Source organism: Bos taurus, chromosome 15, assembly GCF_002263795.3.
Source record: "Bos taurus isolate L1 Dominette 01449 registration number 42190680 breed Hereford chromosome 15, ARS-UCD2.0, whole genome shotgun sequence".
Taxonomy (NCBI): domain Eukaryota; kingdom Metazoa; phylum Chordata; class Mammalia; order Artiodactyla; family Bovidae; genus Bos; species Bos taurus.
Genome location: NC_037342.1, coordinates 6,564,389 through 6,588,723, shown reverse-complemented (window position 1 = coordinate 6,588,723; position 24,335 = coordinate 6,564,389). Strand labels below are relative to the sequence as shown.

The 24,335-nt window shown below is 40.5% G+C and overlaps 1 protein-coding gene across 12 annotated transcripts in view; it reads left to right on the top strand.

Annotated features, from left to right (window-relative positions):
- Positions 1-24,335, top strand: part of YAP1 (Yes1 associated transcriptional regulator) — a 135,415-nt gene that overhangs the window by 46,055 nt on the left and 65,025 nt on the right. For all 12 annotated transcript variants that reach the window (XM_024975715.2, XM_024975713.2, XM_024975714.2 and 9 more), the window contains exon 3: positions 19,045-19,160. In XM_024975715.2, the coding sequence (XP_024831483.1) occupies positions 19,045-19,160 (116 nt within the window). The remainder of the gene's footprint in view (positions 1-19,044; positions 19,161-24,335) is intronic.

Below are 24,335 nucleotides of genomic sequence, written 5' to 3'. Positions count from 1 at the left end.
AGTTGGTTTCATATTTGTATGTGCATGCATGCTCAGTCGTGTTCGACTCTGTGATCCCGCAGACTGTAGCTCGATAGGCCCCTCTGTCCATGGAGTTTTCCAGGCAAGAATCCTGGAGTGGGTTGCCATTTCCTCCTCCATCCTACTTGTGATCAAATACTCAGTTTATTCAACCTGAGGCTGTAGGGTCAGATTGCACTGTGGTTATACAATTTGTAGAGTGGAATATAATCAGTTGTCACATTTGCTTTTACGTGTTTCTGCCCACAATTAATTGTTATGATTTTAACTCAGTTTTAAGCCTTTAGTGATAGTCCAGTTAAAGTTAAATATAAGATATTAATTTCCATTAATTATAAATACTATGTAGTATAAGTGAAGTCTGTAAGTTTTCTCATCCTTATCAAGAAATGATAGTATATGCCTATCTCTGAATTTTTGAAGATTCTAAAAATCGTTTGTGGTAGATATGTACAAATATAAAAAGCATATGGTTGTGGCTTAGAAACTGTAGCTCATAGAAGGATTAGGTTGAACAATGTATCATTGTTCCTAGGGTCAATTAGGCGTGTAGGTTTAGCTAGCTTGGGAACAGCCTCTAGCATGTGACTCTATAAATAACACTTGCACAACAAACATGGGCTTGATAAGTGAGCAATAAATCTGGGCTGACTGCCCACTTTTCTGAATTTTAGAACCAGTCCTGCCATCATAGTATTTCGGGGGCCTGACAGCAGTAACAATTTTTAAATGAAAACATTTTTCACATCTACTTTGTGTTATTCCTGGTTATCCAGTTTTATTCTTATTTTTTGTTGTTTCTCAAAAGTCAGCTTTGCTGGACAAAAAGAATCCTTTGGTTTGGTCACTTGTCTTCTCATTAGATACTTAGGTTTTGTGGTCTTGCATATACTTTTAAACACAAATTTTCTTACTTTCTTAAAGAATGGTGTTGGTTTGGTGGCCCAGATGTCTATAAGCATGAAAGCAAGCACACTTGTCTCATTTCATCTTTGTTTACCTTTGGAAACAAAGGTTGGAAATAAGTAGGAACTTCCAACAATTCCCACAATGTCCTTGATTTATAAGCCCGAGCAACAAAAGATAAATTCACAAAGACACATTTTATCAAAGGATCTATTGGAACAAGTCACTATTGCCCAAAAAGCCCCCTTTTTTTGTTTTGTTTTCCCCTGTTGCAACATAAGGTCTGAAAGGTGTGTTAGGAGATTAAGCATCTGTCAGATGTAATTTTTTAAAATTTCTATTGGTTTAGTTTGTGAATTATATTGTTAAATTCTTATGACCAATTTGTGCCATCTAATGGCAATGGCACCCCACTCCAGTACTCTTGCCTGGAAAATCCCATGGATGGAGGAGCCTGGAAGGCTGCAGTCCATGGGGTTGCTGAGGGTCGGACACGACTGAGCGACTTCACTTTGACTTTTCACTTTCACACAATGGAGAAGGCAATGGCAACCCACTCCAGTGTTCTTGCCTGGAGAATCCCAGGGACGAGGGAGCCTGGTGGGCTGCCGTCTGTGGGGTCACACAGAGTCGGACACGACTGAAGTGACTTAGCAGCAATGTCACAGAATCTTGGCAAAGTTGAAAAGAACTAATTTGTTAGGTAGCTATAAGATACAGACAATTTAGGACTACACTGCTGGGATTTTGTGAAAAAGAGGTTTTATAGTTTAGAAGAAAACTTTTTCAAAAGTAGATTATGAAAAGGGAATAAACCGTACAAATTATATAGTTAGTCTCAAGTTTATAAGTTTATGGCAGCTTCATTTTACTGGTATTAGTTCTAGATTTTAACCGAGATTGCAAGTATTTTACTGGGGGCTTGCGAGGACGCTGAACTCCTTCTCTGCCATCTTTTCTGCACCTAACATCCAGGATTTTGTAAACCACCATTTTGTTCTTACTGTGTATAACTACATTGTTGCACTTAACGCCTTATCTTGAAATATTGGTGTTTATTTCTCATTACTTAGAGTCTTCGGGGCAGGATTTTGTCTTTATTCTCAACATCTAACTTATTTATTTCTCACAAATGTGCCACACCCTCATTGCAATTGAACCCATTTAGGATTTAGGTCACGGTATTACTTGGTGGTTAAAAAATAACCCAGTAGAATAAGCTTTAAATTCATCAGAGGAGTTATTTATGCAGAGCGCTGTGTTCATTGAAATGTAGAATTGGAAGGAGAGTGAGATCATTTACCCTCCAGAAATTCATGATCTGATGGAAAAGACATCTTAGGCTTAAGCTAAAAATGCTGTTTATAGTTTATGGTCTCTAAATGCAATGGTTCTTATCTCTATCAATCCCATCAGCCTCTTTTAGTAAGAAATATTTCGGAAAGTGTTTATTACCATCCTAAAGTAAAATTTTTATGTAACTACATACATAATTTTTTAAAGTCAACATTATATCAAATGTATGCAATGTGGAGGAGAAACAAAGTAATTTATGATCAAACAATGCAGATATTAACTTAGAGATTTTTGTCTGTGTCAGTCGCTCAATCACGTCCAACTCTTTGTGACCCCATGGACTGTATGTAGCCCACGAGGCTCTTCTGTCCATGGAATTCTCCAGACAAGAATACTAGAGTGGGTAACCATTCCCTTCTCCAGGGGATCTTCCCAGCCTAGGGATCAAACCCAGGTCTCCTGCATTGCAAGCAGATTCTTTACCATCTGAGCCATCAGGGAAGTCCTATAAATGCTTGGGCCTTCTAATATATTCAAAGCTCTAATAAAGTCGTCAGGTGCCTGCATCTGTATCTAAAATTGCCGTGAACATGGCAGTTTTGAATAAAGACCAATTGTGCTGAGTTGGTAACTGAAATACCAAGGGGGCGTTGCTGTGATGATGTGATTATCCAAAAAGAATACACTATTAACAGATTTCCAAACAAAACTAAGTATAATTGATTGCCTTCCAGAAAAATTTGGTATATAACTAAAATTGTGCAAAACGTACTTTGTCTGTGTATAAAATGAAGGTTTGTGTAAAATTTGGATTTTTATATACATGAATGTCTGGCATGGCATTCAGAAGTGGTGGGAGACCATCTGCTGCATTACAGGAAACATAGCATCCAGTACTCTCTCCCCATTGGATGCTTACGACTGTGATAACCAAAAATCCCCTTTCCCCGGTTTCTAAATTGAGAACTGTTGCTTTAAATAAAAATGTGTCATACAGTACCAAATCAGTTTTTGAAAAGCTGCAGCACTTTGTTTTGTTTTGAATTAAGAGTAGGCATGAAGGGGTAGAAAAAACTCACCAGCGCGGCCAGAGCTGTAGCACAGTGGGGATGCTCTTTCTTTGTGGCGTAAGTGGTGTCCTCACTGTGTCGCAATCAGTAACTGGTGGGTTTCAGTGTACCCTTCTGCAGTAATGGTGTAGATTGAAGTTTGAATTTTTACCACAGGTTATTGGTTTTGCTTTAACTGTAACATCTAAACTATATAGCTCTTCATTTATACAAAATATTTACCCTCCAGGCATTAGTCATCCTTAAAACACAGTGTAGGTGATCCAGTCTCAAAGTAGTGTCTAAGACAGTGTTTCTCAAACTATAATGAGCACACAGATCTCCTCTGGATCTTGTTAGCCCACAGATTCTAAATCAGCGGGTTGGACAGAGCCTGAGGCTTCCTGCCAAAGTTTAGTCAATTCTGCTGGCTCGAGGCCTGCACTCTGTTTTCTTCATTTTCTTGGCCACGCCGCGTGGCGTGCAGTATCTTAGTTCCCTGAGCAGGGATGGACCTGTGCCCCCTGCAGTGGAAGCCCAGAGTCTCAACCACTGGCCACCAGGGCAGCCCTCAAGGCCCACGCTCTTCCCGAGCAGGGCCATGAGAAGTTCTTAGGTATCCATGCCTTGAGGTGTCCGAACTTAATCAGTATTACTATTAATCACTAAAATTATTTTACTAAACTACATTAGCTTAGTTCTCTAATACTTTTCATTAATGCATAACATAAGGTTTTTAGGATAGAGATAAGAAAAGTCATCAGTATTTTTCTATCACTATAAAACTCATCTCCCATAATGTTGCTAAGTATTCCTTAAGTAAAGGTTATGTATTTAGTATTTGATAGATAAAATGTACAAGAACGGATTTGAAGAGCACCTTAGAATTTGTTGGGATGGGCTTTGCCTCATTCATAAGAAGTGTAGCATTTTCTTTGCCTTTGGTTCAGGTGGATAGAATTGACCACCTTATGACTTAAGGTAAAAAGAATTGGAGTCCTTTTTAACAGTATTTCAAGATACTTGCTTATATGGATGGCATTTTTCTTTTACTTTCAAATTCCTTAGCTTCTCTTCCCTCAGAGCCAGTATGATTGTACTTGCATGGCTCCTTTTCTAGTTCATTCTTATTCTAAGCAGATAAATCGGTGCAGACTGAACTTATGGTCCAGAGGCATTTTGTTTTCTGCCCCAGAACCTGTGTCTATCTACTACATCTCTTTATCACCCATCAGAGGAAAACTAAACTCTTTTTCAGAGTTCTGAAAGCCCTGAATCTGTCATTCTCATTTAACCAAACTCATCTCATTCTTAAATATTCTCTTGACTTTACCTGTCTACTGTGAAGTTTTTCCTGTTGTGAACTAGCACAGACATGAAGTCAGAAATACTTTTGATGCTTTTGAACTGCGGTGTTGGAGAAGACTCTTGAGAGTCCCTTGGACAGCAAGGAGATCAAACCAGTCAATCCTAAAGGAAAACAGTCCTGAATATTCATTGGAAAGACTAATGCTGAAGCTGAAGCTCCAATATTTTGGCCACCTGATGGCAAAGATCTGACTCATTTGAAAAGACCCTGATGATGGGATAGATTGAATGCAGGAGGAGAACCGAACGACAGAAGATGAGTTGGTTGGATGGCATCACTGACTTGATGGAGATGAGTTTGAGCCTTCTCTGAGAGATGGTGAAGGACAGGGAAGCCTGGCGTGCTGCAGTCCATGGGGTTGTAAAGAGTCAGACATGACTGAGCGACTGAACTGACTGAAATCAGAAAAAATATTTGAGGGCTTTTTGTATACCAGGAACCACAATACTAGCTGCTTTTTTTATATGCGACTAAATTTAATCCTCAAAACCATGACAAGTAAGTAAAAATATCAGTCTTATTTTAATGAAGATGAATCCATTTGATAAAACGACCTGCCTGTACAACCCAGTTTGTCATTGGCAAATTTGAGACTGGGATTTGAATCCATGTCTTCTTTTTCTTACTATTCCATAGAGGAGAATTCTGAAATGAAGGATCTGGGTCTTGAGAAGGTTAGGTAGAAATGAAGTATTTTGTGGGCCAGTTGGGGAAAAAATTACCAGAGGAAGAACAGTAGTCTCAAGAAATAACAGCAGATGTCTCAAAAGAAACAGGTGTTTATATTAAGTTTATATTGTTGTTGTTCAGTCACTAACTTGTGTCTGACTCTGCGACCTTATGGACTGCAAGTGAGGGGGCCTGACTGATTGCCTGTTGTTGTTGTTCAGTCGCTCAGTTGTGTCCGACTCTTTGCGACCCCATGGACTGCAGCACGCCAGGCCTCCCTGTCCTTCAGTATCTTCCAAAGTTTGCTCAGACTCATGTCTATTGAGTCAATGATGCCATCCAACCATCTCATCCTGTTGTCCCCATCTCCTCTTGCCTTCAATCTTTGCCAGCATCAGGGTCTTTTCCAGTGAGTCAGTTCTTTGCATCAAGCGGCCAAAGTATTAGAGTTTCAGCATCAATCCTCCCAGTGAATATTCAGAGTTGATTTCCTTTAGGATTAACTGGTTTGATCTCCTTGCTGTTCCAGGAATTCTCAAGAGTCTTCTCTAGCACCATAGTTTGAAAGCATCAAGTTCTTCGGTGCTCTGACTTCTTTATAGTCCAGTTCTCACATCTCTACATGACTATTGGAAAAACCATAGCTTTGACTATGTGATATAGTGATATAGCACTTTGCTGGCAAAATGATGTTTATGCTTTTTGATATGCTGTTTAGGTTTGTCTTAGCTTTTCTTCCAAGGAGTAAGCATCTTTTAATTTCAAGGCTGCAGTCACTGCCTGCAGTGATTTGGAGCCCAAGGAAATAAAATCTGTCACTGTTTCCTCATCTATTTGCCGTGAAGTGATGGGACTGGATACCGTGGTCTTCATTTTTTGGATGTTGAGTTTTAAGCCAGCTTTTTCATTCTCCTCTTTTACCTTCATGAATATCTGAGGCTGTTGATATCACAATCTTGGTTCCATCTTGTGATTCATCCAGCCCAGCATTTCACATGATGTACTCTGCATATAAGTTAAATAAACAGAGTGAGAATATACAGCCTTGACCTACTCCTTTCCCAATTTTGAACCAGTCCTTTGTTCCATGTCTGGTTCTAACTGTTGCTTCTTGACCTGCACGCAGGTTTCTTAGGAGATAGGTAAGGTTGTCTGGTATTCCCATCTCTGTATGAACTTTCCACAAATTTGGGATCCACACAGTCAAAGGCTTTAGCATAGTCAGTAAAGCAGAAGTAGATGTATTCCCCACAGCCAGCTCCTCCCATCAGGAAGCTTGCGCAGAGCTAACTACAGTGACCACATGGACCGCAGCCTTGTGTGGCTCAGTGAAACTATGAGCCGTGCCAATCTGGGCCACCCAGGACAGCTGGGTCATGGTCAAGAGTTCTGACAAAACGTGGTCCACTGGAGAAGGGATGGCAAACTCCTTCAGTATTCTTGCTTCAAGAACCCCAAGAACAGTATGAAAAGCAACAAGATATGATAGCAGAAGATGAGCCCTCCAGGTTGGTAGCTGTTCAATATGCTACTGGGGAAGAGGGGAGAAATAGCTCCAGAGAAAATGACGAGGCCGGGCCAAAGCAGAAATGACATTCAATTGTGATGTGTCTGGTGGGGGTGGTTTATGTGCCATTGTGACAGTATCTGTTGAAGTAAATAATAGGGACAGTTACATTTAGTAGATTCTGAGGAAGTCTGACCCTGCAAGGAACAATATTGCATAGGAACCTGGAATGTTAGATCCATGAATCAAGGTAAATTTTACGTGGTCAAGGACATGGCAAGAGTGAACTTTGACATCTTAGGAATCAGTGAACTACAATGGACGGGGATGGGTGAGTTTAATTCAGGTGAGCATTACGTCTACCTCCGTGGGCAGGAATCCCTTAGAAGGAATGGAGTAGCCCTCAGAGCCAACGAAGAGTCCTAAATGCAGTACTTGGATGTAATCTCAATAATGATAGAATGATCTCAGTTCATTTCCAAGGCAAACGCTCAACATCACGGTAATCCAAGCCTGTGCCCCAACCACTAATGCCAAAGAAGATCTAAAAGACCTTCTAGAACGAATACCAAAAAAAGATGTCCTTTTCATCATAAGGGACTGATGCAAAAGTAGGAAGTCAAGAGAGTCCTGGTGCAATAGGCAAGATTGACCTTGGAGTACAAAATGAAGCAGGGTAAAGGCTAATAGTTTTGTGCTATTAGCTATCAGGAGAATATGTTGATCCTAGCAAACTCTCACAGGATACAACTATATTCATTCGTGGACATCACCAGATGGTCATTTCTTAAATTAGACTGATTATATTCTGTGCAGTCGAAGATGAAGAAGCTTATATGGCTGTTGATTATATAATGTTGATAACACTTGATTTGCAAAGGGGATTTTTATAAAGTAACACATGCTATCTAAGCCATCTCTCCATGAACCACTTCCAAAATTGGTTCACTGTTTTCTTAAAACAGTTGTTTATGTGCCATTGTGACAGTATCTGTTGAAGTAAATAATAGGGACAATTACTTTCAGTAGATTCTGCAGAATGATTTAGCAGAAGTCTTTAAAACCTGAGAAGGAAGTACTTTCTCAGGAGATTAGACCCTATGTTATAACAAGAGGACAATGTCTAGATAGGGAAGCGACTTGCAGGTTATCATACCTGTATCTTAATTTATACCAGTGCCAAGAATCTTGTTTCCAAAGTAGGAAACTAAGAAAGAGAAAAAGCAGTGTCACTTCAGAGCTACAAACCACCAGATTAAAGGATTAGAAATAGAGGCACAGTACTCCATAACCAATTTATCTCTTTACCAGTGCTATCAGTTAACCGATCACTAACCTCTCTAATGACTGTGCATTTTATAAAAGACAACTTTGGCTCCGATTGCAGAGCTCATCTGCTGTCCTGGATTAGGCTTTTCTGGGGCTGCCCTGGGTCTTCGTTGGAGCCTGTGGACTTCTCTAGTTGTGGCGCGTGGGCTCAGTAGTTGTGGCTTAATTGCCCCGTGGACTGTGGGATCTTAGTTCCCAGGCCAGGGATCAAACCCACACTCCCTGCATTGGAAGGCAGATTCTTAACCACCAGATCACCAGGGAAGTCCTCTGGGATAGTCTTACATGCTTCCTGATTTTCAACTCATCAACTATTAAAAGAATTCTGATTCTCTTCAATTACATTCCCTGAAAAGATTTTATTCTGTAGAGTGTCAGATTATCATTTTAGAAAATCTTTTCCTATTTAGTGATCAGTACGCTAAAGTGAAAAGAACACTGAGCTAGAAGCTAAAAAACGTTTATTTTAATCCTGGCTTTGTGTGATTGGGTGTTTGGTCTACTGGGCGTTGTTGTGGAGATTTTTGTCTCCTTGTACTTAATTATTACAGGGGTTGGAGGAGGGAAGGTTGGTGATGTAGAGGTTAGTTTTAAGAAGTCTAAACAACACTGACAATACTCACACAGCAGAAGAGAATTCTAATAATAGTTCAAAGAGTACAGATTTTTGTATCAATTCATTCCTGAGTTTAAATCCCACTTCTACTGTGTACTAGTTGGCTGTCCTTGGGCATATCACTTAATCTTAATACACTAGGAAATGATTATCTTGTTCAGCCTTTGTGAGAGACTCATAGAACAGTGGCCCAGTATCGTCTTTGCTGTTGAACACCATCCTGGGGAGATGGGATCTTTGGGTCTCTCCACTGTAGCTTCCGGCAGCATTTCAGGTTATTACAGTTTTCCTGCTTCGAATTTGAAGATGTGATGGTAATGTTCTTCTTTGTAAGGTCAGAATTCCTTACGTTCCTTGCCCACGCTTCAGTTTCATAAGGTTTACATCTCACAGGAGGATATAAAGCTCTTCAAATATTTCTGCATACTGTAGCCTCAATAAACTTTTGTGGGATTATGCAAAAAGTCAGTAGTACTAATAATTCACTTTGGATTTCTTCCCGTTTTGTGGTCTACATGCATTCTACTAAGTCATCCAATACATAAGGCCAAATTCTGCAGTATAAAGTAAAAGACAGAAGCCAATAGGAGAGTGGCTCTGTATACAGCGGAGAGATCGGACCTTGGTCAAAAAGTACAGCTGCTTATGTTTCAGCAGTCTAAACTTTTGAGAGGGTCACTGTTTCCCAGCTATAACTGCTCTAGAGTAAGGTCATAAATTCAGTCACCTTTCCTTTTCCAGAATAATAGCAGAAGCTAGTTTATTTACATACCTTGAAGGGGCTAGAGAATTTCACACATAATTTTCCTATAGTACGGATTCCCTGGTAGCTCAAATGGTGAAGAATCCGCCTGCAATGCAGGCCACCCTGGTTCGATTCCTGGGTTGGGAAGATCCTCTAGAGAAGGAATAGGCTACACAAGCTTCCTCTGTGGCTCAGCTGGTAAAGAATCTGCCTGCAGTGCAGGAGACCTGGGTTTGATTCCTGGGTCATGAAGATCCGCTGGAGAAGGGATAGGCTACTCACTCCAGTATTCTTGGGCATCCCTTGTGGCTCAGCTGGTAAAGAATCCACCTGCAATGTGGGAGACCTGGGTTCGAGCCCTGGGTTGGGAAGATCCCCTGGAGAAGGGAAAGGCTACTCACTCCAGTATTCTGTCCTGGAGAATTCCATGGACTATACAGTCCATGGAGTCACAAAGAATCAGACACGACTGAGTGACTTTTACTTTCACAGTAGGTGTAGCAGCTAGACTATTCTTAGGAACAAGATGAACTAAATTTAAAATTATTTTCTATGTTATATATAACTACTCATACATTTAACTCTGAAAATACTGTTTTATGAGTTTTTCTTAATTTTGTCTCCTTGGTTTGTATATTTTGGTTCTGTTATTTATAATTTGACAGTTTTTAGAATCTTCAGTTTAAGCGAAAATTCTTTTCAACCCTTTTCTCAGATGAGTATTTACGTGAACTCTTACTTACCTGCACTCTTAAATAGAGCACACTGCTTTAATATTTATCCCGTTTGCATGTTCACTGAGCCCTACTGTATACCAGGCATTCTCCCAGGTGCAGTTTATCAGTAAGTTTATATTCCAGTAGGAATAGAGATTGTGTTTCTTAATATTTTGTCATCTTTTATTAAGTCTTCAGTACCATGCCATTATATTCCCTCTTCAGCATTTATGTAGTATATTTGTTTTTCAGTATATATTGCAAAGATTTATATTTTCAAGTATTGTACTTTTCGTGTGTATTTCCGGTACAGAAATTGCTTTCAGAATTCCTGGACACCACGCGGTCCTGCTGTGGACTGGCTGTGTGACCTTGTGCACGTGCCTCAGGTCTTGTTTCAGCGTTTGTTCACTTACTTGGCTGGGTCAGGTCTTGCTTGCTGCCCGCCGGACCTCCGTGAGCCGGGCTCGGTCCTTCAGTGGCGGCACCGGCTCCTGTTGTGTACAGGCTCCAGTTTGCACGGGTTGCAGTTGTGGGGCATGCGGGATCCTAGTTCCCCAGTCAGGGATTGAACCTGTGTCCCCTGCATTGCCAGGCAGATTCTTAACCACTAGAGCTCCAAGGAAGCCTTCAGTCCCTCAGTTTTCTATTTGCATAGTGGAGTTACACCCTCGTTAATCCTCGTAATGATAGATCTTTCAATAAGAGAGTAGAAGCCATCACACTGGAATGCGATGAGCTGACCAACCGTGAAATCATTTGCCCCTGCCTCGCCCCTTCTCCCCCACCCCCTGGTGCAGTGGACGCCGTGTCTACACCTGCCCTTCTCATGCCCTGATGGGTGGCTGGAACTCTTCAAATGCTCCCTGAGCACATCTTCAGCTGCTCTGTTTTCAATCACATTTAAACGCTTGAGTTTCTTCCTCCTGAAAAAACAAAAATCCATACCCATTCATTGGTGGTTTTTCTTACCTCCTATTAACTCGACCCTCATCACGCCCCTGAAGCTGCTCTTGCCAGTGTTACCAGTAATCTCCTTATTGCTGTTTCTAGTGGGTCTGTAGTGTTTGCCTGTGATTACATTTTTGGAAAAGAAGATGGGTGTTGATAAGGTTAGTCCTTAAGGCTGCAAGGACTTTGGGAGACGGTTTGATGTCCTTAGGTCAGAAAGGAAAAAGTTTTCATTAATTCATTGACAAATATTTATCAAGCACTCTACTAATCATTGAAGATGTGGTAGTTAACAAAATAAGTAAAAGTGCCTTTTCCTCTGGAGCTTATTGGAGAAAATAGATGAATACAATAAGTATATTATGTGTCAGATAAAGATAAAAGATAATCAGAAATAAAGCGAAGAAGGAGTAGAGTTTAAATAGGGTGGATTTTAAATGCCATGACTACAGAAATCCTCACTGGGGATAAGCCATTTGAGCACAGACCAGAGGAGATGAAGGAAAGTCCCGTGCAGATATCTGGTGGAGGAGTAGGCCTGGCAAAATTTCTTAACAAAAAATACTTCTTTGTTGTATGAAATGTTTTTATAAAGATTCTTATTCTTGTGGTAAAAAGGAAACTAGATATTTTTAGATGTACTGCTACAAATTGACTTTAGGATAAAACAATATTCATTATTCTTATAGAATAAGTGAAGACAAAAATTCTAAAGTTAATCTTGTTTCATATTCCTTTTGACATCTAAATGGTTACATGCTTTTATAGTTGAGACAGTTTGTTATCATTGTTGTTCAGTTTCTCAGTCCTGTCTCTTTGCAACCTGTGGACTGCAGCCCAGGCCTCCCTGTCCTTCACCATCTCCTGGAGTTCACTCAAACTCATGTCCATCAAGTCAGCGATGACATCCAACCATCTCACCCTCTGTCGTCTCTTTCTCCTCCTGCCTTCAATCTTTCCCATCATCAGGGTCTTTTCTAATGAGTCGGCTCTTCGCATCAGATGGCCAAAATATTGGAGCTTCAGCTTTAGCATCAGTCCTTCCAATGAATATTCAGGATTGATTTCTTTTAGGGTTGACTGGTTGGATCTCCTTGCAGTCCAAGGGACTCAAGAGTCTTCTCCAACACCACAGTTCAGAAGCATCAATTCTTCAGCATTCAGTCTTCTTTATGGTCCAACTCTCACATCCATACATGACTATTGGAAAAACCATAACTTTGACTAGATGGACCTTTGTTGGCAAGCTAACGTGTCTGCTTTTTAATACACTGTCTAGGTTTGTTGTAACTTTTCTTCCAAGAAACAAGTGTCTTTTATTTTTGTGGCTGCAGTCACCATCTGCAGTGATTTTGGAACCCAAGAAAATAAAGTCTGTCACTGTTTCCATTTTTACCCCGTCTGTTTGCCATGAAGTGATAGGACTGGATGCCCTGATCTTAGTTTTTTGAATATTGAGTTTAAAGCAGTTTTAAGCCAGCTTTTCACTCTCCTCTTTCACTTTCATCAAGAGATTCTCTAGTTCCTCTTCGCTTTCTGCCGTAAGGGTGGTGTCATTTGCAAATCAGAAGTTATTGATATTTTTCCTGGAAGTCTTGATTCGAGCGTGTGCTTCATCCCGTCCGGCATTTCACATGATGTACTCTGCATATAAGTTAAATAAACAGAATGACAGTATACAGCCTTGACATACCCCTTTCCCAATTTTGAACCAGTCCATTGTTCCATGTCTGGTTCTAACTGTTGGTTCTTTACCTGCATACAGATTTCTCAGGAAGCAGGTAAAGTGGTCTGGTATTGCCATCTCTTAAAGAAATTTTCCACAGTTTATTATGATCCACACAGTCAAAGGCTTTAGCGTAGTCAATGAAGCAGATGTTTTTCTGGAATTCTCTTGCTTTTTCTATGATCCAGTGGATGTTGACAATTTGATCTCTGGTTCCTCTGCCTTTTCTAAATCCAACTTGAGCATCTGGAAGTTCTTGGTTCGTGTACTGTTGAAGCCTGACTTGGAGAATTTTGACCATTACTTTGCTCTCATGAAATGAGTGCAGTTTTGCAGGAGTTTGAACATTCTTTGGCATTGCCCTTCTTTGGGATTGGAATGAAAACTGACATTTTCCAGTTCTGTGGCCACTACTGAGTTTTCCAAATTTGCTGAAATATTGAATGTAGCACCTTAACAGCATCGTCTTTTAGGATTTGAAATGGCTCAGCTGGAATTCCATCACCTCCACTAGCTTTGTTCATAGTGATGCTTCCTAAGGCCCACTTGACTTCACGCTCCAAGATGTCTGGCTCTAGGTGAGTGATCACACCATTGTGATTATCTGGATTGAGAATATCTTTTTTGTATAGTTCTTCTGTGTATTCTTGCCACCTCTTCTTAATATCTTCTGCTTCTGTTAGGTCCATACCATTTCTATCCTTTATTGAGCCCATCTTTGCATGAAATGTTCCCTTGATACCTCTAATTTTCTTGAAGAGATCTCTAGTCTTTCCCATTCTATTGTTTTCCTTTATTTCTTTGCATTGATCTCTGAGGAAGGCTTTCTTATCTCTCCTTGCTATTTGGAACTCTGCATTCAAATCGGTATATCTTTCCTTTTCTCCTTTGCCTGTCACTTCTCTTCTTTTCTTAGCTATTTGTAAGGCCTCCTCAGACAGCTGTTTTGCCTTTTTGCATTTCTTTTTCTTGGGCATGGTATTAATCACTGCCTTCTGTACAGTGTCACAAACCTCTGTCCGTAGTTCTTCAGGCACTTAATACTTTTATGTTTGGGACAATTTAGATGATGGCATATTTATTCCTTAAAGAAAAGTAGATCTTTTTTTGAGTAAGTGAAACCTTTGCTGAAGTAACATAGGATAGCTCTGTACCTCTCTAAACTAGCTTACTGAGGTTCAACAGAAACCTTTTTAGGAGAAGAAATTTTAGCATTTGTACACTTAGCAGCATTTCAGCAAAATAGTCACTCTTAAGAGCAGTGAAGCTATACATTCTCTGCATTATATTTAAAAGCCTAATTTGTTTAAAGGAGATGAAAACCGTAAGAACAGATTTATGGATTGCCTCCTCTATCTGGGAAGATTTGTTGTTCCATTAGTCATCAGAATAGGGTCTTCCTAAACCCTCAGGTGGACTTCAATCTAGTTATGAAGGATTAATGTGATTTATGTCATTGGTTAGTTTTCAGAGAAACCAGCTGTTAGATATTAGAAAACCTTCAGCAGTTAAAATCCTGAACCTGCCATCCTCTTCTCTTTCACCCCTCACAAATGTAACAGATTTTCAGAAGTACTGCAGACAAGGAGTAGGCAGGTGGCACACGATTTCATTAAAATTTAAGAGGTAGTAATAATGAATCACTGGCCACTTTTCCTGGTTTCTTAACATTATAACAGGCAGTGAGAAACAGCATTTCCCTACATTTTGGTTGTTTTCCAGGTTTCAAGTTTCTCTCCTTCAGTATGACTGTATTATCATGTGTACTGCTTTATAAGCACGAGACTATCTAGAAAACATTTTATGGTTGTTTGTGAAGGATGGAAAAAGAGCCGTTAGTGGGCTTGACAGGAAGGTGATCTCTTGGAACGGGGTGTTCACATATCCAGACTTGAACAAGGTTTTACGTGTATTGTCTAGACCTGAGCAATGGTAGTGCAACTGCTGAAAACCACCTGCGACTGGTGAAGAAGTGCTGGTCAGGCAATATTTGAGAGACTGTGTACTCAGTTAAATGTTTTCTCTCAGCATTGTTAGTTGCTCTGTAAGAGCATTCAGCTGTCAGGTTTCATTGTTATTCCCAAGTGTACAAATTTTTCGCATTTTTACCCCCTCTGTTTTCCTCTTCTTTCTCCTTCCTTAGGAAGAAGGATTGTCCCATCTCCAGGAGATAATATTTAAGGTCTGTTCTAGCCTGAGCACATGGCAAGCCACCCCAGCGTTCTTGCCCGGAGAATCCCGTGGACAGAGGAGCCTGGCGGGCTTCAGTCTGTGGGATCACAAAGATTTGGACAGGACTGAGCAACTGATCACAGCACAGCACTAGTCAGAGCCTAGATCCCTGTGTTATTGATCAAATAACATTATTGACGAGAGCATTCGGGTTTCAAGAAAATTAATCACAGGGTCTCATTTCCTTCCATTTACATGAGTATCATGGGGATGATTCAAGAAGAGAGAAATCAGATTTGAAATTTAAACAGCCATAGAAAAAATGACTTGAGTTTTTAAAAAAATAACGTTTATTTCTAATGCCCTTCCACACCGTTTTCAAAGATGGTGAATTCATGACTGTCTTTAGGTTTTCCTGTTATTAAGCAAAGTTCTGTAATTTTGCCGTCTAGAGAGAAACACTGTTAAAACATTCTAATGTTAGAATGTATAGCTGATTCACTTTGCTCTATGGAAGAAACGAATACAATATTATAAAGCAGATATACGCCAGTGAAAATTCATTAAAAAGAAACCTTTTGATGTGTATCCTTCCCATGTGCTTTCACCACACAGTTTTAAACAATTAGCTCCATGCTGTACATACTGTTTTACAGTCTACTTTAAAAGGCTGTGAGTGATTGAAAGTCACTCAGTTGTATCTGACTGTTTGCAACCCCATGGACTATATATACTCTGCCTTGGAATTCTCCAGGGCAGAGTACTAGAACGGTAGCTTATCCCTTCTCTAGCAGATCTTCCTCACCCAGGAATTGAACCGGGGTCTCCTGAACTGCAGGCGGATTCTTCACCAGCTGAGCTATCAGATCAGATCAGATCAGATCAGTCACTCAGTCGTGTCTGACTCTTTGCGACCCCATGAATCGCAGCATGCCAGGCCTCCCTGTCCATCGCCAACTCCCGGAATTCACTCAGACTCACGTCCGTCGAGGCAGTGATGCCATCCAGCCATCTCATCCTCTGTCGTCCCCTTCTCCTTGCCCCCAATCCCTCCCAGCATCAATCTTTTCCAATGAGTCAACTCTTCGCATGAGGTGGCCAGAGTACTGGAGTTTCAGCTTTAGCATCATTCCTTCCAAAGAAATCCCAGGGCTGATCTCCTTTAGAATGGACTGGTTGGATCTCCTTGCAGTCCAAGGGACTCTCAAGAGTCTTCTCCAACACCACAGTTCAAAAGCATCAATTCTTCAGTGCTCAGCCTTCTCCACAGTCCAACTCTCACATCCATACATGGCCACAGGAAAAACCATAGCCTTGACTAGATGAACCTTTGTTGGCAAAGTAATGTCTCTGCTTTTCAATATGCTATCTAGGTTGGTCATAACTTTCCTTCCAAGGAGTAAGTGTCTTTTAATTTCATGGCTGCAGTCACCATCTGTAGTGATTTTGGAGCCCAGAAAAATAAAGTCTGACACTGTTTCCACTGTTTCCCCATCTATTTCCCATGAAGTGGTGGGACCGGATGCCATGATCTTCGTTTTCTGAATGTTGAGCTTTAAGCCAACTTTTTCACTCTCCACTTTCACTTTCATCAAGAGGCTTTTGAGTTCCTCTTCACTTTCTGCCGTAAGGGTGGTGTCATCTGCATATCTGAGGTTATTGATATTTCTCCCGGCAATCTTGATTCCAGCTTGTGTTTCTTCCAATCCAGCGTTTCTCATGATGTACTCTGCATAGAAGTTAAATAAGCAGGGTGACAATATACAGCCTTGATGAACTCCTTTTCCTATTTGGAACCAGTCTGTTGTTCCATGTCCAGTTCTAACTGTTGCTTCCTGACCTGCATACAAATTTCTCAAGAAGCAGATCTGGTGGTCTGGTATTCCCATCTCTTTCGAATTTTCCACAGTTTATTGTGATCCACACAGCCAAAGGCTTTGGCATAGTCAATAAGGCAGAAATCGATGTTTTTCTGGAACTCTCTTGCTTTTTCCATGATTCAGTGGATGTTGGCAATTTGATCTCTGGTTCCTCTGCCTTTTCTAAAATCAGCTTGAAGATCTGGAAGTTCACAGTTCACATTGCTGAAGCCTGGCTTGGAGAATTTTGAGCATTACTTTACTAGCATGTGAGATGAGTGCAAATGTACAGTAGTTTGAGCATTCTTTGGCATTGCCTTTCTTTGGGATTGGAATGAAAACTGACCTTTTCCAGTCCTGTGGCCACTGCTGAGTTTTCCAAATTTGCTGGCATATTGAGTGCAGCACTTTCACAGCATCATCTTTCAGAATTTGGAATAGCTCAACTGGAATTCCATCACCTCCACTAGCTTTGTTCATAGTGATGCTTTCTAAGGCCCACTTGACATTCCAGGATGTCTGGCTCTAGGTCAGTGATCACACCATCGTGATTATCTGGGTCGTGAAGATCTTTTTTGTACAGTTTTTCTGTGTATTCTTGCCATCTCTTCTTAATATCTTCTGCTTCTGTTAGGTCCATACCATTTCTGTCCTTTATCGAGCTCATCTTTGCATGAAATGTTCCTTTGGTATCTCTGATTTTCTTGAAGAGATCGCTAGTCTTTCCCATTCTGTTGTTTTCCTCTATTTCTTTGCATTGATTGCTGAAGAAGGCTGTCTTATCTCTCTTTGCTATTCTTTGGAACTCTGCATTCAGATGCTTATATCTTTCCTTTTCTCCTTTGCTTTTTGCTTCTCTTCTTTCCACAGCTATTTGTAAGGCCTCCCCAGACAGCCATTTTGCTTTTTTGCATTTCTTTTCCATGGGGATGGTCTTGATCCCTGTCTCCTGTACAATGTCACAAACCTCATCCCATAGTTTGTCAGGCACTCTATCAGATCTATCTGAGCTATCAGGGAAGCCCAAAAATTGAAAGCCAGATAACATCTAATGAAAGGGACTAGTTAAATATTGTTACATATTATGTACTATATATTGAAGATATTTTAGAATAATATTTAATAGCATAGAAACTAATAATCTGTATGCTGTGCTATAATCTGTATTATTAATATTTTCTATGCTATTAAATATTATTCTAAAGTATTTTCAATAGCTGCAGTACAGTACATCATATGTAGCAATATTTAATTAGTGCCTTTCATTAGATATTATCTGGCTTTTATAAATTAAACAGAAGAGAACGATAAAGTTCAGGTAGTTTCATGGGTTTAAATTTCTTTTTTCTTTCACAGAAATAATTACACTTCTCTGGAAGATGAAAACTAATATTTTTTTTGCATGCTCGTAAACCAAATACTGTGTAAGATGCCTTGTAGTTTCATATTCATGTAATTTTTAGCTATATTTAATCCCCAATATTTTAGATAAAGATGTCCATATGCATATGTATTAGACATTTTTTAGTAAGTTAATAGTACATAGAAAATGTTTACCTGAAAAAGTCCTTCAATAATCAATAGAAGACAGTCAAAACTTAGTTTGTATTTCTGTTTTGGCTTTTAAGTATATAATATAATAAGAATGTTTAATGTTTTTGTGCTTTGTTCAGTGTAAAGGGTTTTAGGTCTTCAAATTATATGGTTAATTGGCATTTATAGCTTTGGGAGGAAAAAAAGTGGGTGATTCCCTAATGAATTTTGGGTTTAACTTATATGACTACTGTTATAGATGATTTATAAATCACATTTCAACTTTAAATTATGGCAGATAATTGTCTACTAGGTGAAAATGATTTCCCTTCGCTTAAAATTTCCAACATAACTTTCAGATTTTGCACTTCTAAAGTCTCAGAACAGAAAGTTCAGTGATAGAAGGACGAGGAAAGTTTGCAGAGGAAGGGTGAGGGCGGTGCGGCGGTAAGACTGCTTTCACGGAGCTCACTTAGAGTCCTGCCTGCTAGCTCGTACAGCCAGCCTGTTTTGAGAAGCGAGGCTGCTGCTTGTAGGGCCTCGTCTGTGTTATCTAACGCAGGGGATGTTTTTGTCTCAGTCACATAGATCAGACAACAACCTGGCAGGACCCCAGGAAGGCCATGCTCTCCCAGATGAACGTCACCGCCCCGACCAGCCCACCGGTGCAGCAGAACATGATGAATTCGGCCTCGGGTGAGTGCAGTGCTGTCGTGAGGGCACGCCACGTGGTGCTTTGGCGAAACTTTCTGTGGGAGACAGTCGTTATTCTTTCAAGGAAACTGGAACATGGGTGATGGTTACTTTCTATCCTCTTGCATGAGAGAAACTTCTTTATTTCAAATAGCCGACTATACCAAACCCTTGTTTAATCATGAATACATAAGGGACTTGGTGATTGAAAGCCAGCAGTTTTCCAAGTTTCATTTCTGAAGTGAGTGTCTCAGATTCCTAGTTTGGTTAATGTTGACATGCTCATGCTTTATTCTACCGCTTTCTTGTGTCCGAGACCTTAGAGTTGAAGTTTCCCTCTTCCTTTTGTGGTTTGGACGGGAAGCCACCTCTTAGCGTGAATGTTTGTTCTACTTTGAGAATAACGGGAAGGGAGCAACTTATAAAACTCCAAAGCACCTTTCTTAGGGCTGATACGTGTTATTTAATGCATTGCCACCTTTTTCATAGAAGATAAACCTGAGTGTACATTTTTTTCTGTCTCCTATTTGGCATTTTACTTAAATTTGCTGTTTTTCTTATCTGTGTAATTGGGAGTAACAATGCCCCTTATTATAGAGAGGAAGACAGTAAAGGAAATAATATACATATAAAGCTTTTATATTATACTTCTAATACGGAGTGCGTACTAAGTAAAGGTTTAGTTCTTCTTCCCTATGTCAGTTAGATTTTGGATGGCTTCTTTCTTCTTTGTTACATAGGCCCAAGGCCGTAGCTACCCATTATGCATCTTTGTGCATGGTAGGAAAAGGGCTTCCCAGGTTGCGTTAGTGGGTAAAGAACCTCCTGCCAATGCAGGAGACTGAGAGACACAGGTTCAGTCCTTGGGCCGGGAAGATCCCCTGGAGGAGGGCACAGAAACCCACTCCAGTATTCTTGCCTGGAGAATCCCCATAGACAGAGGAGCCTGGTGGGCTACAGTCCATGCGGTCACAAAGAGTCGGTCGGACACAGCTGAAGCGACTTAGCACTCATCCCGCCCCCTCCTCGGGGAAGATGCCCCCCAAGCCTGGGGTCGGGGCTTGGAGCCTGTGGGCTGGGCCTCTGACCACGCCCCTGCCCCCGTGCTTTACCCGCCTCACTGAAGTCCTGGGTCAGGGCACAGATGGCAGCAGCAGTGCCCGTGATGGCCTTCCCCCTCACAGCCCTACCCAGCAGACCGATCAGTGCGATGCTGTTGGAAGCTGCACTGTAGATTTTCTTAAACAGCAGCCTTTGGAAAGGGACTGGTAGAGGTGGAGAGAGGGGTACAGTTCCTTGTAGGAAAGCTCATGAAACTCAAAGTGTCCTTCTACCCTAGAGGTGATGACAGTGTGTTAGGACGTTCTGCTGTCCCATAACTCCATTCTTGCCTTCGATGGGTTGAACACTTGAAAGAATTCAAGAAAATGAAAATCAAGGCAAGATTCGTGACTGAGCTTTTCTTGTCATAAAGCTTCCATTTTATCTGCGCTTATTTTAATGTCAGCACCTATACTTATCCTCAGAATATGTTTTATATGTGACATTGAAGTTAAACTTTTTTCAAAGGCCAAATATTATGCAAGTATTTATTGACTAGTATTTTTACTTGACAGCTATTTTTTTAATTATAAAATATCCAAATAAAAGTTGTGTAAGCTGCTTTGTATTTATAGTTCAAAGAAGATGATGCTCGTTTTTCATTTTGTCATAATCCAACTAAAACTATACCTGGGAAATTAGTAAGAAATAATTCATTAATTTAACTTTTATCTTGGAAGATCAAGCATTTTGCTTCTATAAGATTGACTATTATACTTTTAGAACATTGGTTTGTTTATGTTTTTCCTAGTAAACTTTCTAACAGTAATGGTCTAAGGAAATGAAATAATTGGATTAAAGTTTGTTTAAAACCAAAAGGATGTATCAAATTGGTATTAATGGATTTTAGAATATTTGTGTATATTTTTATTTCAGCTCTGTGTTTTGTAAAATATGAAATATGTTTTTCTGTACTACATAAAAATTACTAGACATGCTTGCTGCTGTGTTAATTAAAGAGGTGACTTAGGGAGGAATGGTTTGAGTCAAGTGGCAGGAGGCACAATTGTAGTGGGTTGGTGTGTTTTTGTGGGGAGGGGCTGGGAGTTGTATGAAGAGAGGCTTAGATGTGGAGAGTTGAAGGCAGGACCTGAAATGGGAAAAGCCACCCCTCAGAGACCTGGGCATGCTGAAGTGGTGGTGTAGTGTGTGCTCTTCTCTGCTTAGTCGCTCGGTCGTGTTCAACTCTTTGCAAGTAGTCCCAGGCTCCTCTGTCCATGGGATTCTCCAGGAAAGAATACTGGAGTAGGTTCCCTTGCCCTCCTCCAGGGGATCTTCCCAACCCAGGGATCGAACCCAGGTCTCCTGCATGCAGGCGGATTCTTTACCATCTGAGCCACCAAGGTGTTAAATAATAACAGGAAGCCCTATTTACATGCCAGGCTTCCTGCTAAGGTCATTTTGTACAATCCCCATAATGGTCATTAAATTAGGCGCTGTTATTAGTCTCACTTCACATTTGAGAAACCTTGAGTGGCTATTTAAAAATGGAAGACTTTGTGTTGTTGCCATGCTTTGGAATGAATGCCATGGGAACTGTAATCTTGATAACCTCATGTTCGTGTATAGTTACAGCCATAATGTCATGTTAATAAGGGTTCAACTCAGGGGCTTCCCCTTCTCCGTCTGAACCGAACTTACGGTGTTTGGTGACTGCATTCTCCACTGAGGTACAGAGCATGATTTCTTGAATAGCTTTAAGAGAAAATGATCTTGTCTCTCAGTCAAGGATTTCTCCTAGAGTACAGCAGCAGAAGTGATACTCCTCTGTGCTTGGAAAATAGTCTTTTGAGTTTTCAAAGCCTAGAGCCTGTGAGCAAGAATTGTGAGGATATTTAAATAAATTTTCAGGGTGTTGACAAAGTCGCTAGCCTACTTCCAGTTAAGCAAGGTATCTGCAGACAGTTCACCTTGAAGACAATTCCTTCTGAACCTGCTAATCTGAAGCCTTTGTATAAAAGAGAAGGATACACAGCTGTTTTGAAACCCTTTACTGAGTTAATCAAGATAAATGGAGCTTGATTTACATTTTTGTCATTAATTATTTTAACTGGAACTTCCTATTGTTAATCTTTTATAAAAAAGAACTCGCCTCATTCACATATTTGAGTCCAGCTTTGTGTTCTGTTCTAATTATTTCTAATCAGATCACTTTCCTCTATTTTCTCTAGACTCTCTAGGTTTCTGCATAGGTTTTAATGGAACTATATTTTTAGATTTTCTCCAGTTCTAAGATGTTATGAAATCCAGTTTCTTTCACTGGAATTTGGTTTAGCAGGAATGATTAGTTTACTTTTGCATTTTGTGTCTTTTTCACAATATGAGATTGAAATGATGAGTTTTATTGCTAGACTGGAGGTATGTGATTTATAATTGGCTAAATTTCTGTTAGTATTAGTCGCTCAGTCATGTCTGACTCTTTGCAACCGTAGCCCACCAGGCTCCTCTGTCCATGAGATTTTTCCAGGCAAGGATACTGGAGTGGGTTGCCATTTCCCTTCTCCAGGAGATCTTCACAACCCAGGGATCAAACCCAGGTCTCCTGCATTGCAGGCAGATTCTTCACCTCTGAGCCACTGAGAAATCACTTAAAGATGCACCTGGAAAGGGTTCTAGAGGCAAGACTTATTTGATCCTATGAAGAAATTTATATTCTTTTAACTGGCCATTTAATTAGCAAGACAGTGTCAGACTTTATTTTCGGGGGCTCCAAAAATCACCACAGATGGTGATTGCAGCCATGAAATTAAAAGACGCTTACTCCTTGGAAGGAAAAGTTATGACCAACCTAGATAGCTTATTCAAAAGCAGAGACATTATTTTGCCAACAAAGGTCCGTCTAGTCAAGCCTATGGTTTTTCCAGCGGTCATGTATGGATGTGAGAGTTGGACTGTGAAGAAAGCTGAGCGCCGAAGAATTGATGCTCTTGAACTGTGGTGTTGGAGAAGACTCTTTGAGAGTCCCTTGGACTGCAAGGAGAGTCAACCAGTCCATTCTAAAGGAGATCAGCCTTGGTTGTTCATTGGAAGGACTGATGCTAAAGCTGAAACTCCAATTTTTTGGGCACCTCATGCGAAGAGTTGACTCATTGGAAAAGACTCTGATGCTGGGAGGGATTGGGGGCAGAAAGAGAAGGGGACGACAGAGGATGAGATGGCTTGATGGCATCACTGACTCAATGGGCATGAGTTTGAGTGAACTCTGGGAGTTGGTGATGGACAGGGAGGCCTGGCGTGCTGCGATTCATGGGGTTGCAAAGAATCAGACACGACTGAGCAACTGAACTGAACTGACTGAATTAGCCAAGACAGTGAACTTAGTAAAAAGGAATTTGAAATGTGAGGAAAAGAAAATTACAAAATAAGAGGAAATTTGAATAATGAGTAAAATAATTCTACTTTTCTTTACATTAAATATATAATATATACATATATAAAAGTATACACAAACTGTATTCTATTAAATCGATGATTGCCCCTGACAAGTTACATTAAATGTATTATGTTTATGGCACATTGTTGTCGCTCAGTTGTGTCCGACTTTTTGCAACCCCATGGACTGCAGCATGCCAGGCCTCCGTGTCCATCACCAGCTCCCAGAGTTAGCTCAAACTCAGGTCCATTGAGTCGGTGATGCCATTCAAACATCTCATCCTGTCGTCCCCTTCTCTTCCTGCTCTCAGTCTTTCCCAGCATCAGGGTCTTTTCCAGTGAGTCAGCTCTTTGCATCAGGTGGCCAAAGTATTGGAGTTTCAGCTTCAGCATCAGTCCTTCCAATGAATATTCAGGACTGATTTCCTTTAGGATGGACTGGTTTGGATCTCCTTGTTGTCCAAGGGACTCTCAAGAGTCGTCTCCAACATCACAGTTCAAAAGCATCAATTCTTTGGTGCTCAGGCTTCTTTATGATCCAACTCTCCTTTTATGCTCCTTAGAAGAAAAGCTATGACAAATGTAAACAGCTTATTAAAAAGAGGTGACAAAGGTCTGCATAGTCAAAGCTGTGGTTTTTCCAGTAGTCATGTATGTATGTGAGACAGAGTGTGTGAGAGCTCCATTTATATGAAGCTTTTTATT